The 27,215-nt window shown below is 36.8% G+C and overlaps 2 protein-coding genes across 5 annotated transcripts in view; one reads left to right on the top strand and one right to left on the bottom strand.

Annotated features, from left to right (window-relative positions):
* Positions 1-17,061, top strand: part of LOC128031505 (rho GTPase-activating protein 5) — a 31,842-nt gene extending 14,781 nt beyond the window's left edge. For both annotated transcript variants that reach the window (XM_052619803.1, XM_052619804.1), the window contains exons 4-7: positions 11,737-11,814; positions 13,135-13,266; positions 15,015-15,120; positions 15,325-17,061. In XM_052619803.1, coding sequence (XP_052475763.1) covers positions 11,737-11,814; positions 13,135-13,266; positions 15,015-15,120; positions 15,325-15,640 — 632 coding nt within the window. In that variant the 3' untranslated portion in view covers positions 15,641-17,061. The remainder of the gene's footprint in view (positions 1-11,736; positions 11,815-13,134; positions 13,267-15,014; positions 15,121-15,324) is intronic.
* A 1,159-nt stretch (positions 17,062-18,220) lies between these two features.
* On the bottom strand, positions 18,221-26,039 carry LOC127933485 (BRISC complex subunit Abraxas 2). 3 transcript variants are annotated; one of them, XM_052530513.1, is made up of 9 exons: positions 25,898-26,039; positions 24,059-24,149; positions 22,643-22,679; positions 22,484-22,550; positions 22,171-22,361; positions 21,863-22,003; positions 21,313-21,397; positions 20,605-20,722; positions 18,221-20,517 (listed from the first exon to the last, which is right to left on the bottom strand). In XM_052530513.1, the coding sequence occupies exons 1-9, from the start codon at positions 25,967-25,969 to the stop codon at positions 20,063-20,065; spliced, it is 1,257 nt and encodes a 418-aa protein (XP_052386473.1). In that variant the 5' UTR covers positions 25,970-26,039; the 3' UTR covers positions 18,221-20,062. The 3 variants fall into 3 exon arrangements, with proteins under 3 accessions (XP_052386473.1, XP_052386474.1, XP_052386475.1); XM_052530514.1 differs by having other exon boundaries at positions 21,863-21,985; XM_052530515.1 differs by having other exon boundaries at positions 21,863-21,982.
* Positions 26,040-27,215: the final 1,176 nt, after the last annotated feature.

Genomic DNA, 27,215 nt, shown 5'->3' with positions numbered 1-27,215 from the left:
GGGTGGGAATTATGTAAACAGATATCAGATACCAGTCATGTCTAAATTGAAAGTTAACAGATGGGACAAAAAATTGGATATGGTCAAATGATCTGATCTGTGCATTAAGACATGCAGTGTAAATGCAGCTTTATTGAAGTAAACCAAGATCATGTGACTTATACCATGCTACTATTTAAAAAGTTCAATAGTTTCATTGTGTGCTGTTTTACACACTGAATTTAAAACATAGTAAACAGTATAGTGTTGTAGTCTGTTGATTCATTGTCAAAGTTAACTCAACAAAAATGCTGAAAAACACTATCTGGTTCAGATTTTGAAGTATGAATGTAGCAGTACTGCAATTTACAGTGAACATAACTATTAAAAATAACCATCACTTTGGTTTTTCGGGAAACACACCTACTCCCAAAAGTGCATGCTATCTGTCCTGTGCTCTTTACGCAATTTCAGTAGTTTGCAGATTAAAAAAAAGACTATTTTTAAGCATATCCCATCTGTTCATGATGAATTAGAGATGAGCTGGAGCGAATGATGCCATCACTGTTTGCTGAAGGACAGATGTCCTGGGTATGCTGGTCAGTCCACGGTCGAGCTGACCACAGCTCATTTGCCGACACATTACGCATGCATTACTGCTTTAAGTACAGACTCAATGCAGTGGCCTCACAATGAGCTCTTGATGATAATTCACCCTGAATAAAAGGTTTTTTTTTTTTTTTTTTGTGGTTTTGTTTTTATTCTGGCTTCTTGCATTTGTTCCACAAGCAGCTAGCTTATTTTCATCATATCTAAATGTAAGTCCATCAGCACACTGCGCACCTGTGCCACTTGCCTCTTTGCTGTGAGCAGATATTCTGAGTTAAATCAATGGCACATAGTTCTTAGGACTGTGTGAGGGGATGCCTTTAGCTGCAGGCAGAAGATAAGGCCACTCGGCTCTGCTAAATCCTCTCAACTGCCATGAATTTCTCATGGGGCTAAACACACGCAAACCCACCCCTCTTTGATAACAGCCAACTTGCTGTGCTCACAACTTAGATTGGACTTATTTTATTTTAAAAGCACTTATGCCAGTCATGCAGCTGTCAACGCAGCATGACTAAATATGTCAGGGCTTAATTTTCAACCACTTTCAGACAGTTGTTTGACTGGAATCTAGACATCTACGCGAATATGTCAAAAGTATAAGCTGAGGACCTTACATGCCACTGCTTGACCTAAAAGAATAGCAGAGCTTATAGGGATTTCTTTTAACATAATTGTCCGTCCCCATTTTGCATTTTCTGCAGATTGTGTCTGCAATTACATTTATGCATTTAGCAGAGGCTTTTATCCAAAGCGACTTACAGTGCATTTAGGCCATACATTTTTTAACCAGTATGTGTGTTCCCTGGGAATCGAACCCACAACCTTTTGAACTGCTAACGCATTGCTCTATCACTGAGCAACAGGAACATTTACTTTAACGGAGTTCACCCAAAAATGATAGTCTGTCAATATTTACTTGCTTTCTTGTATTTCCGCATCTATGACTTTCTTTGTTAATCTTTTTTTAAAGAATGTGCAGATAATTTATTTATATATATATATATATATATATATATATATATATATATATATATATATATATATATATATATATATATATATATATATATATATATATATATATATATATATAATTTTTTCTTCTCAAAAGTGACATCCCTAGGATCAACCGATTGATTGAATAGATCTGATTCAGCACAATGAATTATTCATGAATCATACATCACAACTTATGAAAAGAACCAAGGAAAACTGGAACCAATATCAACATTTTCAGTTGATAACGACTATTTTCGGTCTGGCTTCAGAAAACGTATGTAGTGCACTAGGATATGAAGTGCTTATTGCTTACAGTGAACACATTAAACATAACTAGTGGCAGAACGATATATTGCCATGGCCGATATATCGGCAGACTTTTGGCATTTTATCAAATATTGACATTGGCCGTTAAGTTTTTCTGCCTGGCTGATGTTTTCGAGGTGACTTCTTTTGACTTTGCTGAGAGTGGCAGCGCCTGAGCGCGCACCATGCTCACACTTTCTCTCTCTTGTTTACTGTCGGCGTTAACAGTTCTAATACGGATAGAAGTCTGACTAATAATCGGATAGAAGGGTTAAACAAAGGAATTAATTTACAAAAAGTATGTTAACGATTGCTTTTATATTATAAGTAATAGAAAAGTCAACAATACTTTCTTGTTTGCTGTCAGCATTAAGCAAATACGCATCTATATAATTTAGACTAATCTTTGAATGGCTAATGGACATTACATTTCATAAACCTTGCAAACTTTGCAAAGCACGATCGTGTGTTCTCTTTGTGACGGTCGGTCCGTGTGAATTGAGTGCTTTAACCCTTAGGGGACTAAGCCCTTTTTGGTCCGTTTTCTCTATTTTTACATTTCGGCTTATAAACTATATGTAATGAGGATGGACCACCATGTATTTGGTATCAATGGATTCAGAAGACCCTAAGCTACCATAAGCATGCTTGCAATATGTCTATAAAGGAAGTATGAGTGAATAATTGTACAATAAACTAGAGAATTTCAAAGACGAAAATTAGATTTTTGTCATTTATTACTGAAAATCCTACCTCACACAACAATAGTTAAAAGTTTTTGACCCAAAAATATATTTTTCAAACTCTTTGCTTGACAGCAATGGGTTAATGTTCAATCAAATGTGTAAAGAACAATTAAATAATGAACTTTATTTACAAACAGTCCTAGGCGTTTTTTTTATTTTTGGAACTAAGCCCTTTTTGGTCTGTTTTCTCTATTTTTACATTTGGGCTTATAAATCATATGTAAAGGAGATGGAACACCCTGTGTTTGGTATCTATGGATTCAGAAGACCCTAAGCTACCATAAGCATGCATGCAATATGTTTATATAAAGGAAGTATGAGTGAAAAATTTTACAATAATCTAGAGAATTTCAAAAACGAAAATTAGATTTTTGTCATTTATTACTGAAAAACACACAATATAGACAACACACAAAACAGTTTTTGAACAAAGAAAATATATTTTTTCAAACTCTTTGCTTGACAGAAATGTGTTATTGTATAATCAAATGTGTAAAGAACAATTAAATAATTAATTTTTTTTAAAACAGTCCTAGGCATGCCAGTGAGCAAAGAAAGGCCTCTCCAGGCCTTTCCAGTAATTGTTCCAGAGCTTGTTCTGCCGTAAATCTTTTACTGCTTGCCATTTTGATAAAACAATTCTGTAATAATGCTGTATCTCTCTCGAATTTATCTCTTTGTGCTCGCTAACACTCCGATCGCTTTCTGCTTTCTCCACGTGATGCTGATTCTCCGATTGCTCGAATTTAGCTCTTTGTGCTCGCTAATACTCCGATCGCTTTCTGCTTTCTCCACCCTGATGCTGATTCTCTGAATGCTTATTGATTACATGTCTTTTACTATAGTCCAGCCAGCTTTTACAAGGCTACAGCAGAGCTACACAGTCCTCTGAAAGGCTAGAAGACATAACCTTCCTCTGATTGGGTTAGAAAAAGACTCCTCCCAGCAGCAATTTTTCCATTGGCTGTTGCGTGTTGAATCTGCCTAACACAATCGTTTTCATTGGCCTGTTTACGCAGTGGTATTGCGCAATAAGGGAAGTGTTTAATATACAAACTGAACACCGCTGTTTTCAGCGGAATCTGAGGAAGACGGCAAAAAAAACCGCATCTCTCTAGCATTAATAGTTTTTGAGATAACTACACATTTGTAAAAGTATGCCATTTTGGGCGGTACCGCCCAATCCGTCCCCAGAGGGTTAAACTGGTGATTTTAAATTATGCTGCACTTTATGCCTTTGCCCACTGTCATATTCATGTCATTTTCTCTGTGTGCTGAATGTTAAAGGGATAGTTCACCCAAAAATCAAAATTATGTCACTAATAACTCACCCTCATGTCGTTCCAAACCCGTGAGACCATCTTCGGAACATTAAACTGTGTTCCGAAGATAAAAAGAGGTCTCACGGGTTTGGAACGACATGAGGGTAAGTTGTTAATGACATAATTTAGATTTTTGGGTGAACTAACCCTTAAAATGAGTGTTACCTTGGCTTTATTTAAAAAATATGATTTCCAATGCACACAAACTTACCAGAATACTGAGTGCCCTGTTCTTTGGTTACTGAGATTTGTTATGTATGTTATGTAAATTTTAGACATTTATTTTTTTAATCCAATGCAAATGATTAAAAATTTCTTATATATATATCGGCTATAGGTCCCACTGCTTTCCAAGATATTGGCATTGCTGTCAAAAAAACAGTAATTGTTAGCCACTTAAAAAGAACCATCACTTTGGTTTATGGTGATTTCGTGTGCATTCTGAAACTTGAGACTCTGCTCTATGTTATTGAATGGAAAATAGCAGCCGGCTTGTTTGTCAAAACTGGAGATCAGTAGACAAATAAAGGTTTGGAACGACATGAGGGTGAGTAAATGATGACAGAATATGCATTTTTGGGTGAATTGTCCCATTAACAAAAGAGGCATTGTCAACACGTTTTTTTCTTGCATTGATTTGGAAATCAATAAAAGGAGAGCTGATATGCTTTGATATTTTCATTCACATCTGCCGCTTTGATTCATAGGCACCAAAAGCTGTAGGGAAGGGCAATTATTTTTACAGTAGTGTGGAAATTGATGGCTCGACTTGGATTCTGCCCGCTTCTACATTCTGCAAAGTTAGATTTTTGGCTTTTGTTTGCAGATTGACTAAGTGACACTGATGTTGGCATTTTGAGGCTTCACGTCTCTCGTTGCTGGATGAACCCTGACCTGAGTTTATTTCCTAAACCTCATTAAGTATATTGAAATCCTGTGAGAAATAAGGTTAATAAAGGTTGGTATATTTTTAAACCGGTTTCCTGTGGAATGAGCATGTGAGTGGCGCGTCCCCATCTACTGATTTATTATCATGTGTTGGTGGAATGCTGAGGCAATAGCCTCGAAACTCACGTTTGCCCCCCGCTAACACAATCATACTGTATCTCAGGGAGCATTTCCTCACCAGGCGTCTGCACTGATGGATGGAGGTTGGTTTAGAAAAGCACTTTCCCTCCATGTCTATTTGTGGACCCTGATATTTGGTCTTGAACTCCACCATGGGGGTGGGTGTTATGGCAGAATAATTAAGCAGATGGTGTCAAGTGATTTTGTATAATGGTTTAGCACCAGATGCACATGATCTTCCATGTAATCATTTTTCTTGATTTTGAATGGTTATGGGTGCTCTCTCATACTGGAAAGATGGATCGGAAATCACTCCCAATTCCTTGCACAGTAGCCGTGTTCCTTCTTGAGCTGCTTTGCTCCCAACTATCTACATAGAAATCATCCTAACCAGCATTATAATGAACCTTATTAGTGACTGATTGAGAATGGTTTATATGAGTATCAATACAAATGGTGCTCCTCCGGAAAGTGTATAATTGATTCCATTACAATCTTAATTTGTTATGTGGCTAAGCAAATGGCACAGTAATTAATATTATTTTAAATATTGTTGTGTAGTTTAGGGTTTAATCTATGCATTTTAAATCTTTGGATGACTAATGAACATTTCATATCACAAATAGGGCTTTATATTGCCAAGAATCTGACGATACGATATGAAACACGACACAGGGGTTGCGATACGATATGTTGCGATACATTGCAATAGTGTCAGCAAGGCGATATATTGGGATATTTCTTATTTTAGGAATAGGATATATTTTTTGGAAAGCTGTCATTAAGAACAATTCAAGTTTATTTGTATAGCGCTTTTTACAATACAAATCATTGCAAAGCAACTTTCCACAAGTTTCCACAATATTTAGTAGTCGCTTATCAGTGGTGACTGTCAGTTTATGTACATATGGCAAAAATGTAAGGAAAAACCAATTAAAGACGTAATCAAACAGATGAACACTTAACAGCAATTATATTATATGATGCAATCAAACTTATAGCAGAATTTGGTAGTTCTGTATGTTGTAAGAACACACCACCATATACAAACCTTAGCAATAAATAAATACAAATTATTTGACCAGAACACAGTGGGATCTGCATTTGCAGTAATCAGTCCCTGTAACATTCAACGTTATTGAACCAATTTTTGTGCAGTACGAGTAAAGGGTGGGGGTGCTTGTGGGATCCTTTAGTTACATGTACAATACCCATTAAATATATTTTATAAAAAGACTATATATATATATATATACTTTTTTTTTTATATATGTATATATATATATTAGTCAAATCCAGCTGTGAGATCCTGTGAAGTGTACATTTTTATCCAGCATGATTGCGTGCTCTCTGTGTGATGGTTTGTCCATGTGAATTGAATGCTTTAAACTCATTTTCAAATTATGCTACACTTTATGCATTTGCCCACTGTCATATTCATGTCATTTTCTCTGTGTGCTGTATGTAAAATGAGTGTTACCCTGGCTTTATTTGAAAAATATGATTCCCAATTAACTCAAACTTCATAGAATACTGAGTGCCCTGTTGGTGACAGCGTTTACTTCCTTTTTAATTGTATTTTTATTAAATATTTATTTGTGAAAAATACTTTGTCATCTAAAGAATAAGTGTTTATTTTACACATTCATTTTTTAATCCATTGTCAATTGATTTCAAATTTCTTTAATATTAATTAACATTTTTTTAAAAACGATATACACTTTATATTGGCTATCGGCCCCCCTGCTTTCCATCAAAAAAATATCGGTTGACCACTAAAACATCTCAAAACATTTTTGATGTCCTCAAACGTTTCTGAATAAGCAGATAAGATACAAAACACGAAAAAGTGAGGCATATAAAATGGATCAAAGCAGTGTAGTTTGTTGTTTACACAGGCCTCTGTAGGTATGAATCTTTTAATAGCAGCCCATCCCTGGTGCGTTCCTGTGCAGGCACACCTTTTTCAGAAAGCATTTGATGACAGCATTGTAAAGGAAGCTCGGTGAAAAGGTTGCAGTTCTGAAGCAAGAGCATTGATTTCACACAGACATGCGCTGTAGCATTTACTGAAGCTGTAACCCTGAACTCTGCCCTTTTATTATGTACAACCCCTTCAAGACATCGTGGTGACATGGGAATACAAAGCATGACATTTGCCATTATGCTCCAGAGTCCGGGTCACACTGCTGTTTCTGACTGTGATAACCAATGAGGCATATTACCAGTAGATGTGAGTTGTTACTGTATATTGACAAGAAATCTGTTTTCTTGCTGCTGAAAATAAATGTTATGCAGGTGACGTTATATAAATTGCATTAGTGAATCATATGATGAACAAGATGAATGATGGTCAGCTCACTCAGGTGGTCATTACTGACATGGTTTTCCATTCGTAAAGTTTTTATTATATCTCTCTGTGTGGTTAGGGGAAAATCATAATGAACAGTGAAATTACTCACTGTAACACATTAACCTTCCATCTTTGTTACACTCAACTACAGTATCTCACATAGATGGATGATGTGGGCTAGATGGAGGATAGGATCATGTTTCGATGATATCGCAGACTGACGATAGGACTATGGAGAATATCACCCAAAACTAATGTGGGCCCCCACAGCCTTCATTCCTATAGAGTGAAACAGTCGCTTCTGTAGAAAACACAAATAAATTAACCTTCATAAAAGTCATTGTGTAGTAGTAAAGAACTGTGCAACCCACAATCCTGCAACACTCGGATCCACCAATGAAAGAAGATGCTGTTGCCATAGAAATAAGATTCATGGCAAAAGACTTCAGTTGATGTTTCTCTACAATTCATTTTCTGAACCGCTTACAGTTAGGGTTGAGGATCAATATGAGAGGAAATTAATCTTTTTTTTTTTTTTATTCATCAAGTTTATATTGATTGATCCAATGTGGCTGCAAAGACTTTGCAGATATAAAATTCTATTTCAAATGAAAGCTGTTGAAATGTTCACTGCTGAACTTCACAGTACCACACAAATATTAAGCAGTTTTCAACACTGATGGTAATAGATGTTTCTAAAGCATCAAATCAGCATTTTAGAATGGAGTGATGATGCTGAAAATTCAGCTGCGACAAATTGAACAATGTTACAAGACCCCACATGTATTACATTTAGTATAGTAAAGTTTATTTTTATCTAGTTCACGATTTAAACTTTAATATTGTATTTTAAACTTATAAACAAAAAAAAATGGTATAATGTAAAACAACTGTATGCTTTTTTTAAACTTTTATTTATTACATCATATGCAGTGTGTCATGGTCTTGTACCTTTGTTCCTTTTTGGTTTAAGGCTTAGAACTTGTCAATGTTGATTTGTTTAAAAATTCCCATGGAGAAAATGAATGGGAAAAAGATTTTCACAGTAGGCACTGTTGCACTCTAGTGGTAGTAATTGCATTGTAAAATTTCTAATTTGCATAAAGTTTAAACTGGATTTAACCTTGTTGAGTGTCTGGACATGCTAGCTGGTCACTAATGTTCACTTTTGCTTATGTCCCTTTGAAATCACCAACACTCACTGACAATGAATGACTTCCTTCTGCTTTTTACTATGAACCATTTTAGTTCCTCTAATGAAGCATCAGACATCCAGAATCTGTGTGAAGTGCAATTTTTGTGTGATATTCTCCACTTCCTGTTGCGTAAAGGTTTTCATTACTATGCTGACTTTTTGTGTATGTCAGCTGGCATCATTTCAAACCAAATTCAAAATGACCTCTGTTAAAAGAGAAGTACTTAAGCTTTACTGAGAAATCTGTGTTCTATTGTGATTTCTGGGATTTGATATGAGAACCTGATTTGATTTATAGTCTGTTGTTGCATATGGGCTCTATTTTAACATTTTCTGTGCTACGGCAATGCCTGTGATTTCTTGTATAATGGTGGCCTTTTGTTGCCTCTGAGGTTGAGCGAGATGCTAATCTGCTGATGAGGAGGTGCAGATAAAGTCCAGTGGTGGATGGGAAGGGCATAGAGGGGACAATAGACATGCATCAAAATTAAGATCACTTCCCTTAGTCTGGATTCCTGTTACTGTTTTTTTTCTTTACAACACTTTTGACATTGATTTTCCTCACAGCATTTGACCTAAAGATTACCATGTCTGAAATCCATGTGCTGACTGATTTTACTTTAATGGCTGCCAGCTGTTGGACACCAAGGTTATTGGTGCGTTAGAGTCCTCTTGGGAAGTTTTTATTATTTATGTATTTATGTATGGTGAAGTCATAATTACGAAGTCAGATCTCAATGCACCTTTTCACCATAAAACTAAAAAAAATGTAACATTGGGTGTGTTGCGTAATGTTTTTATTCTATTTTTTAAGGGGCAGTAAATTTAATTGTTATTCTGTTGTAATTGTACAAAACTGGTATTTTGTAAATTACAATTTAGAAAAACAAAAAAACAACAAATGTACTATTAATCAAAAACTGCATCCATTGTGTCTGACTTAATTTCTCTTTGACCCCAAACTCGGAAACTCTGAGCTTAAAGGCAGGGCTCCAGACAAAAAATTAAATTAAGGAGCCATTGGCTCCTACAAGAATTAGGCGCCAAATTATTTTTTTAGGGTTGCACGATTAATTGAATGTGATTTTATCATATGGATCTTGTAAGTAAAGCAGGTTCTGTGATTAGCAGTAAATCTCCAGCACATTCTTTCAGATGCAGATTCAGAAAGCCGTAGTTCACTTACAAGCTACGCAAAATAGTTATAAATCACAGAAATCATTCTGTGATTATGAAAGCTGTTTGCGTAGCTTGTCTGTGAACTACGGCTCTGTGTCGTAAATGCTAGGGGTGCACTGATTCGATATTCAGTATCAGTATCGCTCCATTACTGCCACTTTCTGCTGGATCGGGGCTTGTCAGATCACCATACGAATCAAATGTTTAACTGGCAAGACTTTAAAGCACATGCAAATAATCTACTTTTGTGATTGTGAAGTGCAGTGTCCTGTGAGTGTAACTCTACCACTGAATCAGCATTCGGTGTGAATGTTTATTGCACTGGAAACGCAACCGATAGAATGTGTGCTGTAGCACGATATTAAGATTGTGGAGATTTTAATCGTCCATGATCAATAATCGTTATATCGTACACCCATCATGCTTGAATTCTTTTGACCCATTTGTAGGGAAACAGGTGATTTACCCAAGAAGTAATAAACCGCCCACATTGGTCAACCAATATTTCCGTGAACATGGCGGTGAGTTAAGCCGGCTCCTCTGTGTAGCCTCCCACGCTCTGGAGGAGGGACCGGCTCTGACATGTGCGAGCATTTCAAGAATGCACAGCAGTTTTTACTTTGTAGCAGTTAGCAGCCCACAAGGCTTTGGAAGTGACTGTGGGGGCCCTGTGTTTTGCATCAGCACTGCGGAGCTGCACAAGGTCACGGCTTCACAGAGCTATCTTTAGCTTGATAAATCGCCTTCAGTAGATAAGACGTAATGAAAATAAAGTGATACACGCAGCATTATCTGTAAGGGAATGGTAAAGTGTGGGTTGAATTCTGCTGCATTACCTGCATTTTTGGCCTACTTTTTCTCTCGGTGAGATCAGCTCGCATGTCCACTAATCCATCTGGAGTGGCCCGGTTTACTGGGTTGAGTGCATGATTTTAAATATTTGAGCGAAGGCTGTAGAAAAAGAGCTGTTCTGTGATGTGGGAAGGCTTTATAGATCTATAACTTTACTGCTGTCAGTAATATTTGGTCTTCTGAGGAAGATTTGCTCTGTAATGACAGCATGTCTGCGAATGTCACACAAACATGTACTGTTTGGCAGATGCTTTCTTACCTCACAACAACAAACTGCGTATTACGTACTCCGATGGAAAAGCGGCAAAAGTACTAAAAACAACACCACAGTGCAAATACAGCTAGTCATATTTGAGTCTTTAGATGGATCTCTTTCTTGAAATAACTGGCAAACTATAGTACTATAGTATAGGGATTTAATATTAATATCACAATGATTTTGATTCAGTACTTTAGGTCCTTGTGTCTGTATTTATTTTAAAGTAAATTACGATAAAAAAAAATATATATATATATTTTATTTTTCTGTGTAAAATTAAAATTCTAAATTCTATTTATGATTTATTGTAATTTTTTTTCATTGGAAAATTAGTTTGTCTAATTGTTTTTTATATCAAATGTATTTTATGTTTGAGAAATACTTTTTCTATTGTTTTTATGATTTACTATGTGAAATTAATTAATTGTTTTATTTATAATGCGTAAATTACTTAATTATAAAAATAACCATATAACCTAACCCTAACCATAGTGTTTATTTTTCCTACAGTTCAAGTTAAGAAGCAGCAGATAATCTCAATAAGCATACATTTTAAAAGAGTATCTGGAGTAAGATACCCACAAACAATTAACTAAACTTTTATTTAATTGTTGTCAATTATGTAAATGCCTGAATTAATTTTTGTATCTTTACATTTTCATCCTCTACTGTTTCTTTGTTTGTATTCATTTCATGTTCACTAAGAAACTGTAAAACTGACACCTTCTGTTCATTTGTGCATCCTTTTATATGGCTGCTTCAAGCATTATCTGTTTTTTAGAGCACTTCCTGCTTTGTTCCACTGAGATTTTGTCACATAACCTTTATGGGATTGATTTTAATGAAGTGTCGCTCTTAATTTGCAGGTCTCACCACAGAGGGCCTTTATCGAGTGAGTGGAAACAAGACGGATCAAGACAACATTCAGAAACAATTCGACCAGGGTACATACTGATTTTAAGTAGGCTCTGTGGGAAATTGGGCTTTGTTTGCAGGCTAGGACACAAGTTGGAAGATAGTTCACAATTTGGATAGGAGGCTCTGATAAACTCTAGTTTGAAGGGTTGATTTTCTCGTCACCTCTTAGATTCATAGTGATTCAGCATGAATGATGGGAAACAGGCCCTGAATTACATGATTCTGATCTGTCACACTGTAAATGGACCATTCCTGTAAAAACAAACTTGACATTTGTGGCTTCTGACTGGCGTGATGCCTGCAGGCCTCCATCAAGCTGTGATTCGTATTAGTTATTAGCTTATGCGGGACATTTTTAGCTTAAATCCCCTTGTGATACATAAGTGATCTGTTATATTCTCATTTTAAAGCTCCGAATTAAATCCTCACTACGCTGACAATATATTGAGGCAGTTACAGGCTAGTGGTGGGCAGTCTGACTAAAATATATTCCATGACACAAACAATTTATTTCACCGTAATGGTCTGTATTACAATGTAGTTATTTATTTAAAAAAATTAATTGAAAAATGTATTCTATTAAATAACCGTGACTATTTTGGATATTTCAGTGAATTCAGTCTTTTACTTCATTTGTTGGTTTTGTCTTTCTCTTTTTATTTGTAGCTAGATGGACAGGAACCAAAAGATAAGATTATTCATGACAAATGAAGCCTGGCATCCATTCAAAAGCGTCTTTTAGCCCATTATGTAACACTTGAGTTAAAAAAACAACAGCCTCAAAAAAAAAAACACTCACAAAACTCGTAGGTTCTTCCTTGTTTTGAAAAATATGCAATGCATTTCCTTATTACTAGTTAGTATTTCTGTTTCCCCGTCACTCTCATGTGTAAATACTATCATACTGCTCACTATTACAGAAGATATACATTTTTATTTTGAGTTGAGAGATGAGTGGGTGGAAAATCTTCAGATTATTCACTCAGTGAGCCATGGTTTGCCCAAAAGAGCTACTATAGGCATCAGTCTGCCTGCTGGCCCGAAGCCATAAGTCTCCCTCTCTTTTTCTCTTCTCCATCCTCACAATACTGTGAATTGGGTGCTTTTCCCCTTTCTTGTGTTCATTCAGTGTCTTTGCAGAGAGATCTAGTCTGACAGCTGTCATTTCTCCTTACAGCCTCTCTTTCTCCTCCCCATCCTCTCCCATTCCTCTTTATTTTCCCTTTCTCCATAGTTTTCCTTTTATTCTGCTTAATTCCATTAAATGTGTTTTAGTGGCTTTACCAGCACTGACAAAGAGAGCTGGATGCTTATGCAAGCTCACACTATTTTCCTTCTTCTCTCAGACCACAGTGTTGACCTGATAGTGATGGATGTAGCTGTGAATGCCGTGGCTGGGGCCCTGAAGGCCTTCTTTGCCGACCTCCCCGACCCCCTCATACCGTATTGTCTCCACCCAGAGCTAGTTGAAGCAGCCAGTAAGTATCATTCAGATTCTCAAGTGCTTCCTCTTAGAAAACACTGCATATTTCATGTCATTTATTGTCAAGTTGCAATCTGGCAACCTGATGAAAAAAAAAACAACCTCTCCAGTATTTTGAATTTGGACTGCAATACCTAGTTCAACCACTCTGTCAATCCTACATACAGCACCTTTAATAAATATTTTTACATACAGCTGTCAGACGGTAATATTTAGGCTGATTCCTGCAAATAAAGCAAAAACAAAAAAACAAACCCTTACAACGACTCAACCAATGGTGTGAGTTTAAGGCGTTTTTCAATCTTGTTGTCAGATGTTTAAAGGCACTGGTTTCTTGCCATGAATGTAGCCATGGCAGCTGGCATGACACTTAATTATGAACAAACAAATATTTCACATAAGGATTGGAAACAATTTAACAAAATGGCTGAAGATCTGTGTTAGCAGCTGTATTACATGTTTTATATATATATATATATATATATATATATATATATATATATATATATATATATGCCAGCGTTAGAAGGTATATAAGCGATCAAACTGAAATCTGTAGTCATGTGCCTGACCCCAGCCTCTCATATAAGCTTCAGTCTTCACAAACAGCAGGTGGGTGGCAGTGTCGAGGCAAAATGAGGCAGTGACACAGCATTCATCCATTGTATCAATACAGGCTGTGGCTACAAAAGAGACAGGAAGTGTGTCTGCTACAACTATGAGAACAAGTAGCGACTTGCCCATGTTACTTCAGTTTCAACAGCCTGAGTCAAGTTTTTTTTTTCTTTTCTGTCTGTACTCGATTTCCTCTTTCAACTACGTTCAATATTAATCCCATCAGCACAACGTTTAATCCCAGCCCAAGGTAGCTGAGAAGTCATTTAAATGCATCTGGATTTCCGTTTGATGCTTCCGAGTGCTGAATCTAATCCAGGGCCCCCTGTGATGTACCCCTCGTTATTTCTGATCCACACTGCTGTAGATAAATGACATTAAATGCTGGGATGCTGTTCTTTTTGAATGTACTGATATTTCACTTTATCTCTTCCCTCCCCTTGCAGTTTTTTGGCCAGGCGGTTGTTCTTATACAGAAATCTCTTTTTGATGATGAGTAAGACACAAATGTAAATTTCCAATTGTCTTTCTGCTGGAAAAGATAAAGCTGTATTTCTTATGTGCTTTTAGATTTGTAAGTTTTAAATACTCAGTCCTTGTTGAACTGACTGCACGTTTGTCTGAATCCTTGATTCTGATTGGTTAGTTTTGGTAATCTGCAGTTGAGTGCTTTTGTGCAATATATAGGGATGCTTAGATATTGAAATTCTGACCGATAACAAAATGTTTAAATTCATCATTTAAAATAAAGTGAATTTATGCATCATTGCATTTTAATGAATTGTAAAAATGGATGTTCATTTTCAGGGTCTCTAAATATTACATTTAAGAGAGTTATTAATTGACTAGTGTGTATAAGGTACATTTTATGTGAGTGTTAGATGACATAAGTGTAAACAAGCATTAAAAATAGAAGAAATTATGTTTTACCAGTTGAAAGTCTTTTGTGTCACTTTCTCACTTGATAAACTCATCATGTCCATTTGATTTAGTAGGTGTGTAATGATGTGTAATAATATACAAATAGCCAGTTATTATCACAAACTAAACCATAACAGGTATTAATCAGGAATTATTAATAAATACATCAAAGTCTAAATATTTCCTCACTTCTCTTTCTTTCTTCAGAAATTGTAGATCATTATGAGAGACTGCAAGTGCTGAAGGAAATAGTGCGGAAATTTCCTCCTGTGAACTATGACGTTTTCAAATATGTCATCACTCACCTCAACAGGTAAAGCTTGTAGAAATAAATCATCTTTGTTAAAATCCTGTTAATAATAATGTATCCCAGGCATCTTTATTTATATAGAGCTTCATTCCCAGCCATTTCATTATGAAAATATTATGTAATGTATAGTTTGGGGAAAAAATATACTTAAAAATACTCCTCAAGAATACTTTTTAAAACGATACATGAATCTCCCTTCTCCACCAGGGTAAGTCAGCAAAGTAAGACCACGTTGATGACGGCTGACAATCTGTCCATTTGTTTCTGGCCCACGCTCATGAGGCCCGATTTTGAGAACAAGGACACACTGTCCACCACCAAACTCAACCAGTCCGTCATCGAGACCTTCATCCAGCAGTGCCAGTATTTCTTCTATGGTGGTGAAATCACAGAGCCGTCCAGTGCAGAGGGGACGCCTCCTCCACACGGCCACGGCTTAGAGTCCCTGCTGGCCCTGCAGCTCCCTCCTCCTCTCCAGCCCCAGCAGATCCAGCACCCGCTGCCCCCCGAGCCCCTCTTATAGACCCTCTACTCCCATTTGGCTTGTAGGTGTGCGTATAAGCCTCTTAAAATAAATTTTCCCCTTTTCTGTTCCTCAGCCAATCTGAATGAGAGGCTGAATAAAGCTGTAAAGAAAATGGCTATGTCAGTTTGACATGGTAAATGTGCACATTGACTTATTTCAAACATGGCAAACATAAGAAAGATATATTTATGAAACGTGTTTTGTTTTGTTTTGAAAGACAATGAAGCTGTCGTTCACTCACCAAAACCAACACCACATGCACGGCTTGCCATGATGGCAAAATGTGCCATTTTTCTGCTTGTGTTTGTCCCCCTTTTTATTTTACAATGGACTAAAGATATATTTTTAGGATATTTTTATCTTAAAGGCAGCAGTTGTAGTTGGGGTGGTGGTATCCCATGGCGTCTGGGATTGAAGTAAAATGAGTTTATAAAATCAGGGGCACCTGCCTAGGATGCACTTTGTCCTACAGACTTTGAACTGGGCGCCCCGCGTACTCTGGAAACCACAGAAAGGGAAACAGCCCACTGCAACCGTTCGGCACATCTCAGAGATCCAGGCTTCAGAAGACGCCCGGCTATCTCAGTTTCGTTTCATGTTCGTTCATTTTGTTTCCGCAGACCACCTCCAAAATGTCTATGGTTCTGTTGATTTATTTCTTAAACTGAATTTGCATGTTCTTTGCCACTTGTAATAACTGAAAGAGAGAGAAAAAAAATGCTTAACTGTTTTTATGCAAGACTTTTTATTGTTTTGTTTTTAAATCGAACTTGTTTGAGGGAACATTAAACTGGGGTAAAATTGTTATAATCGTTCGTTTGTGTCATGCCATAGTTCGACTCATCATATTTTGGCTTTAATCGTTTCCCTACAATAGGAAAATATAAATATATCTATGTATAGATATATGTTGGCATCGTTTGATGGCTGGCAAAATAAAAATCATGGGGTACTTGAGCTCTGAATAATCTTGTAAAACTTATAATCAGATTTCTTTGTGGTATGATGTATAAAAAATTGGGGTTAGATCCATTGACTGTACTTAATTCCCTATATGAATAAAACGTTTGTTTGTTTTGTTAGATGGTACTGAATTTTGTTCCACTGTAACAGATAATGTTTAGAAAGCTTGCAGTCTTTGTGTGGACTACAGCACAAATCAAAGGTGTTTAGTTGTGATGCAGGAGCTTGTATGTGAATGGATGGGAACAAAAATGACAAGATTTATCTTAATTGACTCACTAAAACGGAGGAAAGGGCTCAATAGGGTAAGTGTGCAGCTGCTAGGATCCCATTTAGTGTAGTTTAAAAGAAAAGAGCAACATTATGTTCATATGACTGTCTCATATGATGTACAAACTAAATATTTTAACATCATCTGCTATGTATTATAGTAAATAAATGATTTTGACAAATGATGTTTGCCTGATGTTATTTTTCCGCTGATGTGATCCGTCACACAGCATTATGAAGAAACAGCCAACGGTAGTATTTGTCCCCTGCAGACAAGGTTGCCAGATCTACGCAACAGAACCCGCTTAATGGCCAATTAAAACTAGCTAGTTTTATTTAAAATAAAATACCGAAACTTAAAATATCCCATAAATAAAATACATATTTTAGTTACTAATAAGTATTCTAAGAGGTAGTAATAATGAACGGTCTGTTTTTATACATTTTAGGACGCTAGTGTAGACAATCATTTCAGATATTTGAAAATGACATTATTTTACTATTTGTTCTGGTGCTACTTTTTTTTTTCTTGGTCCTTGTCATACATTGCTGCAGACACGCTCTTTATAAGTTAAAAATTGAGTATCCAAAAATAGTTACATACAAACATGTCATAGTCAAATATAATTTATGTAATATTTCAAACATGTAACCTCGGGTAAATTTAAAGTAGCTCAGTTCTTTGCAACCCTGTCTGCAATGTTTGCTCCTGCAGTCCTGTGAATGATGTGCGCCACCTTCCGGCTCAAGATATGAACTACACATCCCAACAGTGTGCGGTACTGCGCTTTATTTGATTTGTTTACATTATTAGGTACAATCCCTACGTGTTTATGTTTTGTAGCAAATATGCTAACACAATTAGCCGCAAGGACACAACATTGAGCTTATGTATGATCGAAAATTCTACATTTCTGGAAGGAAGTCAGCTTCTGAAAGTTTTGCCATCCCAGGTGATAATTAAAAGTGGAATTTTCGTGCTCTCTAACCCAATATATCAGCTCACTTCAGCTTGTGTGAAGACTAACAAATCATATAGTTATTCTTCGCTGCATGTGGAGGTCTTGTGAAATCTGAGGCCAGCAAAACCACTTTAAATTTCTGTCAGTTACCATTTAGCTCAACATATGGCTACATATTTGGAATATAGTGCATATGTACAGTATGGACCACTTTTACGTTGTTTTTGCCTTTATGGAGCTTGACAGGACCTCGTCCCCATCCACATTCAATGTGTGGAAAAGAGCAGCATGAATCCCCAACTATCTTCTTTTGCATTTTGCATCATGTTTTTTTTAAAGCCTTGGAAGCACATGAGGGTGAGCAAATGATGAGGCAAAAAAATCAGTGATAACATATGTTTTTACTACTACTTTATATTTGGGAATTGGTGTCGTATTTTTAAACACTTTGACAGATTTATGATAGAAGTAGATGGAATGGTTAATACTTGCAGTAGTGCAACAGCGTGCCAAACACAGCCTGCACTTTTTATTAAACATGAGAGACTTGTGTCCAAGTCTGATGGGAACAGTGTTAATCACTCACAGCTGCTCGATCGCAGGGAAACAGTTACGTCTGACCTGCAGCTGACTAAACGGACAATAAAAACGACAATCACATCATTGCAATTTCCCCATTAAAATGACACACTGCCACATTTGGATTTATTTGCAAGCGTCTGTCGGGAGAGAGAAAAAGGCAATATGGCAGCAGGATCGACACTGATTTAGTAGAGTTGTCTTCAGATGTTCAGAAGAGGTCACGGCAAATTTACTCTGATTAATCATAAACAGTAAATATTTGTTGAAAAAAAAAACATCAGATTGTGTGTGAATATATATATCATCATCTTAAGTGGCATTTATGTTCATCCAAACCCTCTAAGGAACATGTTATGATAAAATGAAATTTTTAAAACTCTGATGGATTGGCTGCCAGCTTTCCAAACAAGCCCATGTCAAGTTTAAATGTGGCATCTCTCCACTTTAATGTCATTGATCAGTTTATCGCTTATGTATTTGTGTTAGGTAATGTGTGGTGGTGGTGGCTTTTGGCCGTACACATGAAAACAGATGCCAAAGTCAGAATATGAAGCAGAAACATTTAAAGCATACAGTCAACGAAACCTGATACAGCTGACTAAAACATCTCAGTCAGTGTACTCTCATTCACACTTATGCCAGGGAACAACCATATGTTATTTTTCTGTCTTACACAGATCTGGAGAAATATACTGAATGAAAAGGGAGACATCCTCGGCCCCTGCCAAAATAAGTGTCAGAGCGTCAGATCCTAAGGAACAAAAAAAGTTTTGGATTCTTTGTTCTGTAAAAGAATCCTGAGATTGATGATGGTGCATTCAGACCCTTCCAGTTTCTGATTGGCTCCGTCAAACCGTACGACCGAAAATTTCAGTTAAAGCTCAATGGTGAACGTTTGCAGTGCAGCAGAAAACAATATAATATTCGATTCATTCATTACTACGAAAATGTGTTTGACTTAAGCCGATGAAATTAGTAGTGATCTACAGTGTGTCATAGCAAGATACAAAATACAAGCACCCCTTATCAAAGTAGCTTTTATACTTGTTGACCATTCATTAACAGGCCATTATATTACTCAATCAAATCTAACTGATAAAACCAAAAATAAAATATATTTTCTAGAACAAGAACTGTTCAAGTGTCAGCTGAAGTCCTAAGCACTTATCATAACTGTGATTTTTTGTTCTTCTGTCCATTCAGATAAATTAAGCTAGACAATGAACGAGTCATGGAATAAGCTCACACAGACATGTGTTTGAAGGCCGCAAAAAAAAAAGAAAAAGACATCATTCCCTTTCCTTTCTATTCAAATGCAGATCAAAAGGCAAAACAGTGCAAGAGGTAAATGGTGCAAGAACCGAATGGCTCCAGTGAGTAGCAGACGCCGAGATAAGCAGGATGCACCTCTCCACCCAAACAAAACCAGAGAGGAGAGCATGACACAAAGAAAAGGGGGCCTGTCTGTCCACATGGAAGGGGATATCATTCCATTTCACTTCAGAGTTCGTCCCCTGCACAGAGCTGTTAAATGTGTGCAACAGGACAGCATTGTCAAAACTCACAAAAGGCAAGTGCTTGTTTGTGTTCTGAACACCACTGACCTCACGTTCATCAATATCCCCGTTGGTTTGTTTGACTACTATGAGCCCGGCGGGCTGTGGGCATCTCCATCGGGCCACAGGGTAGCCGGTCGTCCTAATGTAACAGTTTCCGTTAAGGAAGGAGGTTGCAATTGCTCGCTAACTAAATTTTCATACTCGCTACTGTCCTCGTCCTCGTCATCCTCCTGGTCTTCTTGGCCGGTGGCCTGGCGGTTCAGGGAATCGGAGCTCGAACCGTCTCCGTTGCCCAGGCCCAGAATGGGAGACGGGTGGCCGGGCGAACCTACGGCTTGGGGCCGTGGCAGCAGTATAGCGCTTGGTGAATCTGGAGGCAGTGCGGTGCTGTAGATGGGTGGAGATGAGGAGTTCACGGGTCTCTCTACACTGGGCTCCACCGAGGGACCTGAGAGCACGACTTGAGTCAGCGAAGAGTGTTTGGAGTCGGGAAGGGCAGAGTTATCGGGAAGCGTGACAGCGGCCGCCTCTTGGAGTCCTGCGAGGAAAATAGAGAAGATATTCAAAGAAGTTGTTCCCTTTTTTGTTAAACAAGCATTAAATGCGCAGAATCATCAGTACATACTTCTTTCTTCTTCAGCGCTGTTACGTTTCCGGAGAGCGATTTCCTCTTTGAGTTTGTTCACTTCTTCTTGGATTTTCTCCCTCACTCGTTCACTCTGATCCACTTCACAACACACTGCCTGCAGGACGACAGAAAATTCTTTAGGGATGCATGGCATTATTGAAACATCATCCCAATCGGCGGATAAAACTTAAAATGTAAACATCGGCATAGTCATATTAAATAAAGATAACTCACATGTGCTCAAGGTATGCAAGTGATTTTTACAGCTCTTTGGCTTTAGACCATCTACAAGTGTTAAATCTATAGATAAAATAATAATATTACAACTGCATCTGATTTCAGCAGATTTTATTATAGTTATATTCAAAGCTTTCAATGTACTTGCTTTAATAATGTTTATTTAGTTCTAACAAGTCAGTTTTTGTTTAAAACAAACTAAAATTGAACATAATTTGTTTATAATCTCTACACAGGGGAGAATTGGTGATGTTTCCAAACAAAAAGAAATGAATAACGGTATCGGCTGTCAGCCAAAATATGTTTAAAAATCTAAAAAATCAGCAAAAATCTAGTATCGTGAATCCTTAAATCCTAGATAGTACATTCTCAGCATTATTTATTTAAAACATTTGAATGTTATTATTACATGTAGCAAATTGTGTTGTATTTGAATCAACATCTCCTGAAGTTAAGAGTGTAACTCACCTGCACTCTTTCTTGAAGGGCACTGTATACTTGAAAAATAGCTCGAATATCTTTCATCACCCCATCCTTATCAAAGAACTCAGTCCTAAAAATGTAAATAAATAATTAAATAAAAAATGTAAATAAACACTTGTTCAAGTATTTACTGCAGCAGAAGTCTGGCTTTTTTGTTTTACATTCTGTCCAGTTTAAATTAAATAAATTAAGAAAAACTGTATCATCAAATATAAAAAAAATAGAGCAGCTTTACTGTTATGAACATTGATATTATTAAGGAATGTTTCCTGAGCACCAAATCAGTGTATTAGAATAATTTCTAAAGCATCATGTGACACTGAAGACTGGAGTAATAATGCTAAAAGTTTTGCAATCACATGCATGAATTACATTTTAAAATATATTCAAATATAACAGTTTGAAATTCTAATATTATTTCACAATATTACTATTCTGATGCAGTTTTGTTTAAATTAACATTTCTTAATGGTAGTGTAAAAACTAAATAATTTGCTCTAACTACATCCTGAACATTGCAGTCAGGTTGCCTCACCCATGTTCTTTAATGACACTTGCGTAGTTCTTGGAGGTGTTCGGCACAGATGAGACTTTATATTCCTGTTGACTGGTGTTGCCCAGGTTTGGGATGCTTAAAGATATCCTCTGGTTATACCTGCTGATATAAAGATCCAAACTGCAACAGAAACACTCATAAACATGGTCTCAGTTACATCACACATTTTGCAAACATTATGCATGGTATTAGGAAATAACAATCTAAGAGACAAGTCTCTAAACAGTTAAAACAAATCATGATTTTATCCTATTTTACCCAACAGGATTAGATTTTTATGTACATACTTTCTGTTGGGCCTGAAGAGCACATACTCCAAAGCATGCGTGGAACTATTGGCTGTGGAGATGAAGCTGAAGAGGAGGAAGACCAGATCTGGGATGCCAAGTATATGGGTCAGCTGCTTGTGGATCACCTGCTCCCTGAATGACATCTGCTGTTGAGTGTTCCTTCGAAACCGGTACCAGCCGATGACATTCTGCTCAGCAAGAAGAGACATTGTGAAGTGGGTCGGCTGAATTAACTCACAACCTCGAACACCAAAGGACAAAGAACCTGCCAAAGCACCTGCTAATCATTTATTTCATGATAACCGCTTACTTTTCTTCTGTCCTTGAGGATTCTGTTGAGATTTTCTTCATTGACATTACCTGCATAGTCATAAAAGCTGAAACAAACAAAGGAATTTTTATTCAGTTAAAACTTACAGATAGCAAACATTAAAGAACGCGTCTATTAAATCCAATTACCCATTCTTACCTAAACAGTTGTGCACAAGGTTCGTGATTATGGACCTCTGAAAAACAAGTGAATGCGAGTGATCAATTATTTTTAATATCTCATTAAAGTATGCTGTGACTGTTCAACAGTGTTGGGAGTAACGTGTCACAAAAGTAACGGCAATTTGCTGTAACGCAGTAATACAACGCATTACTAAAAAACTTTGGGTAATATATAATTGTACACAACATAATTTAACTCAAAATTCAGAGGTGAATTTATCAACCCCGCAAAACAGCACCAGAGAAAAAAATTCCCCGGGTGAAATAGTTAGTCTGTTTCCTGCTGCTGGAATTCCATGCTTGAGATGACTGCAGAGACGTATTCTACACCTTCACGTTCATCAGAGAAAAGGACAAGGCGGCAATCTATGTGCGACATCCAACTCTCAACATCGAGAGACAGCACGAGTAACTGAAGAAACGCTGGTGCCACAAACACTAACCTAACACAACAAAATCTGTTTTCATTAAATCATAGTCTAGATTTAAAAGGAATTAATCTGCAAAATATATTTGACTTAAATAATGAACAGGTTAATGAAACGAAAAGTTTAAGTGTATATGCTGATGAGTTTAGTTAATTTTTGTGTGGCGAGGCGCTCTACAGGAAACCGAGATGACAAAGAGCATCCTAAAATAAAAATAAACACTGCAGTTTCGAATCATCTGTATGACCAAAAATTACAGAGAAGTAACACAAAAGTAGTGTAACGCATTACAATTCAGAGGCAGTAATATTGTAATGTAACTAATAACTTTCAAAAGACAGTAATAAGTACAGTGTATTACATTTTGGAAGTAACTTGCATTTAAATATTAATATGCATACCGACAACTTGGAATAGATAAAGAAACATGCTCTCATATATATGCTCATATGCTAGGCTAGGACAACACAACCTTCATAATGACTCCTCTTACTGCAAATATAAGATAGTATCGGATCCCACTTTTGATGTGGAATGCCTTTGTGAAATTCTTTGTGAAGTTATCAGAGATGAAGGGTTCCTGGGAGCAGTGCCAAACTCAGAAACATGATCTCTTAATGTTGGAGAGGAGCTATTTCCAGCATTTTTGAGCCAAAAAATGGTCTACACTGATGTATAATGCTGGCTCTCTCGAATAGTTGTTAGTTTATCCGCTTACTGACAATCAGAACAGTCTGCTAAAGTACTGAATGGTTGAGACTGAACAGATTACATCAAGCCATATCTTGAACTGATAAAGTCTCTCTGCTCGCACAGGAAGGCCGTCACGTCCTCACTCTGAAATGTGTTATGTCTGTGATTTGAGCCTTCATATTTTGTATGATCAGGTTTACCAAACTAAAATGGTTGTCAACTTTTGTCTGTATAGCTTTGGGACGGTAAAAAATAATCAACCATGGTTTTACCTATTACACTGAGGAATTCTGCGCTACCGATGTGTGAGTCACTGATGCTTAAAGTCTCCTCCTGTCTCACTTCTCCCAGCAGGAAGCCCTCCTAAAAGAGGCAGAAAATGGCATTTCAATGGCGAAGACAGTGTAGTTAAGACAGAATGTTATTATGACCACAAGTTAATAGACACTTTCAACAAAAAAGGGCCTGCAATTGTTTTAAAACAAAGTAATAATTCATATTATTATAACTCAAAATCCGGGATGTCCACATATAGTTTAAAACCCTTGTATGATTTAGCAATTTATTAGCAATAAACATGAAATAAACAAACATTAAGTATACCAATGTTAAACAACAACCTAAAAGTACAAACGTTTTTTTTTTAGTACTTTGCTTATTTAAAAAAAAAATAAAAAAAATAAAAAGCATTTCAACTTGATCATATAGGCCTATAAGATGTCAATTAGTCAGGGTTTGCTAGTCTAGGTTTTAGGTTTTAAGTTGACAAACTAATAATAATAGTAATAATTACAAATATATATCTTTAATTAATATTTCCCTAAAGTAATAGGGCAAATGCCATTTTAAGGGGAACACAGATATTTGATGCATTTAAAATGTGAACAAAACCTAATCTGTACCTCTAATGGTCATCAGATACCAAAACAAAAGTGTTCATATTAGGTGAATGTACCCAGAATTCGTGCAAAGAATATGTCACAAAATAGACAAGTTTATACCAGGAGGTCTGAAAAACTGAAAATTCCCAAACACCGCTTGTAATGAGAGAACAGAAACACGGTTCTCCAGGAACACACACAACACAAATTCTCTCGTTATTTACTTGTTCAGTTTTAGATCACAAAGAAAATGCAGATTATTTGTTTTTTTATTTACATTTTTTTTTATTAAAATAAAATTATGTTATGAATGTAGTTTAGTATCAAAAGCCCACATAATAACACCATGCAAACTGACAGTCTGTTCATTAGACAAGCTCCAATCAAAATGCGAATGGTTGTCATTTAAGATATTCAATAAGGAAAAACAGATCTTTGACTGAATGAAAACAGGTTAAGCATAACAGCAGACTAACCAGCACACAACTACCGGTATGCGAAGCATCCAGGTCAATGACAGATCACTTACTTCCTAATGCCAAAACTAGTACGCTAGAGGAAACTAGTACACTAGAGGGAATAACACAAAAGAGCAAAAACGGCTAGAAAATGTTAAGCAATTTGTGAACACTTCATTTAAGGTCTATTAGACATTCAAGTTTGCATTTGACGGTTATTGCTCACAAACAAGTTAGCCAGTCAGCTACTGTGATTACCTTGACACCTATAAGATGACATCGACGAGATTTACTTTCACCAATCGCTACTGGGCGGTGCACATTTATGACAGCGTGCAATCATACAGTGAATATACGGCAATGACACTTTCTGACGAGCTTGTAAAATCTTTCGGCTTGTGGGTTTGCTAGCTGTCAGTCAGGCAGCGTCTCAAAACTCAGTGTGCTGCCTATCTAGAGAGCATTCTGTTTATCACCGAAGGCGTCTACTGAGTCAGCTCTGTTCGACTTATGACATCTACAGATGTCATAGAATACTGCAAAAATCCCACTGACTCTGAATTTTGAACATTCTATCGAACATTTGAATGTTATCGCGGTTGTCTGTGTAGGCAGCTCCGCAGGTTTCACACACAGCCCTCTAAAGCCACACCAGGAAGATGACACCGGGAAATGAATTCATTCTGATTTGATGGAATAAACTGTATGTTGCTTCGCTGTGCGATCGTGCTCTTAAATATTTACCCTCAAAGGCAGATGACAGAGTACTTACGTGGTCGGAATTGCTGTTGGCACTGTGATAACACACAGAACTAAAAGTGTATCCCGAAATTGACGCCGCCATGATGGAAACATACGCGCCGAGCCCACAATCCTTTGCGCGCGAACGCACTGTACACCAGCCTGCCCGTGAATAAACAAACCCTCTGCTGAGGTAAAAGATGCTCACTCTAAAATATTTATTTATTAAACGCTTGACTGGATGAATTAGATAAAATGTTATAAATACAATACATTTATCTACTGTTATTTAAAGAAAAAAAAAACCCATTTACCTTAACATTCTTAACACGTAATAATAATAATAAAAAAAAATACATTTATCTACATACTTGTTGTGTAAACCACAATATTTACCTTGAAATCAACATCGTCTTTAAATCCCACCTGTCTCTGTATTTATTGTTGAAAAAAGTGCAATGATACTCATCAGAATTGACGACACACATTACATCATGACTGTGGAGTGATGTAGAACATAAAGTGAGAAATATGTGCACCAAAAAAGTGCTCCTTTGTCAAATGTGTGATGTTTTTATTTATTTACCTAGTTTTGTTATTAATTTTATTTTTTATTTATATCCGTGCATTCAGTTAGTATCTCTTTGATTTCTGTTTTGAATATGCAATAAAACTCTACCTTTACCTGTATTACAAACCTTTATTTTGAAGTTTCACGTCGATTGTCATGTTCTGTTACGTCAGCGTAAGTTGAGGCGAGACGTCATGATGAAATCGTCAGTGAACACCTGTTTTTACGTAGTCTATGATGAGCACACATGTGTAGTGCAGGCACGTGCACAGGTAGGGCTCAACCTGTGCAGAGCACATGCCCTTTTTGCCCTTACACTCCGAAGTGCCCTTTTTTTGGTGGTGTTTTTTTTTTTAATCAATGCTATTGGACACCCTTTACGTCTGTCTGTCTGTTTTACAAATATTTAGTAAAAGAAAGTTCTTAAAACAAGCTTGTGTAAATCTTATTCGATCCTCAAGCTGTCAGTAAGCTGATAACTCCGCCCCCTCTATATTCATTGAATCAAAAGTCCCACAGCAGCTGCACAGTAGACAACAGCTGAGCTGAACAAAGTTTTGGGAAGGGTAAATAAATATCTTGTTGTTTGAATAAGTACTACTAAACACTTATCTCTATAAAGGCTCATATTTTATTTATTTGATGTCTGACTGACTGACTGACTGACTGAGACATGGGACGTCGCCTGAGAGAGAGGGCTAGCATTTGCCATCTAGTCATAGCCAATATACAGCCAACACTTAAAAAGCCTGTGCATACAGTAGCATTTCGTCTTTAA

This window comes from Carassius gibelio, chromosome A17, assembly GCF_023724105.1.
Source record: "Carassius gibelio isolate Cgi1373 ecotype wild population from Czech Republic chromosome A17, carGib1.2-hapl.c, whole genome shotgun sequence".
In the NCBI taxonomy this organism is placed as follows: Eukaryota; Metazoa; Chordata; class Actinopteri; order Cypriniformes; family Cyprinidae; genus Carassius; species Carassius gibelio.
Note: the sequence above shows the minus strand (reverse complement) of the source record. Positions and strands in the feature narration are given on the sequence as shown.

Bases quoted from the DNA above. Each gene is read 5' to 3' on its own strand.
- LOC127933485 (XM_052530513.1), bottom strand. From the start codon at position 25,969: ATGGCGGCGTCAATTTCGGGATACACTTTTAGTTCTGTGTGTTATCAC. The intron at 24,150-25,897 runs GTAAGTACTCTG...TGCCTCTTTTAG, and splicing joins CCAACAGCAATTCCGACCAC to GAGGGCTTCCTGCTGGGAGA. The intron at 22,551-22,642 runs GTAAGAATGGGT...TGTTTGTTTCAG, and splicing joins CCTTGTGCACAACTGTTTAG to CTTTTATGACTATGCAGGTA.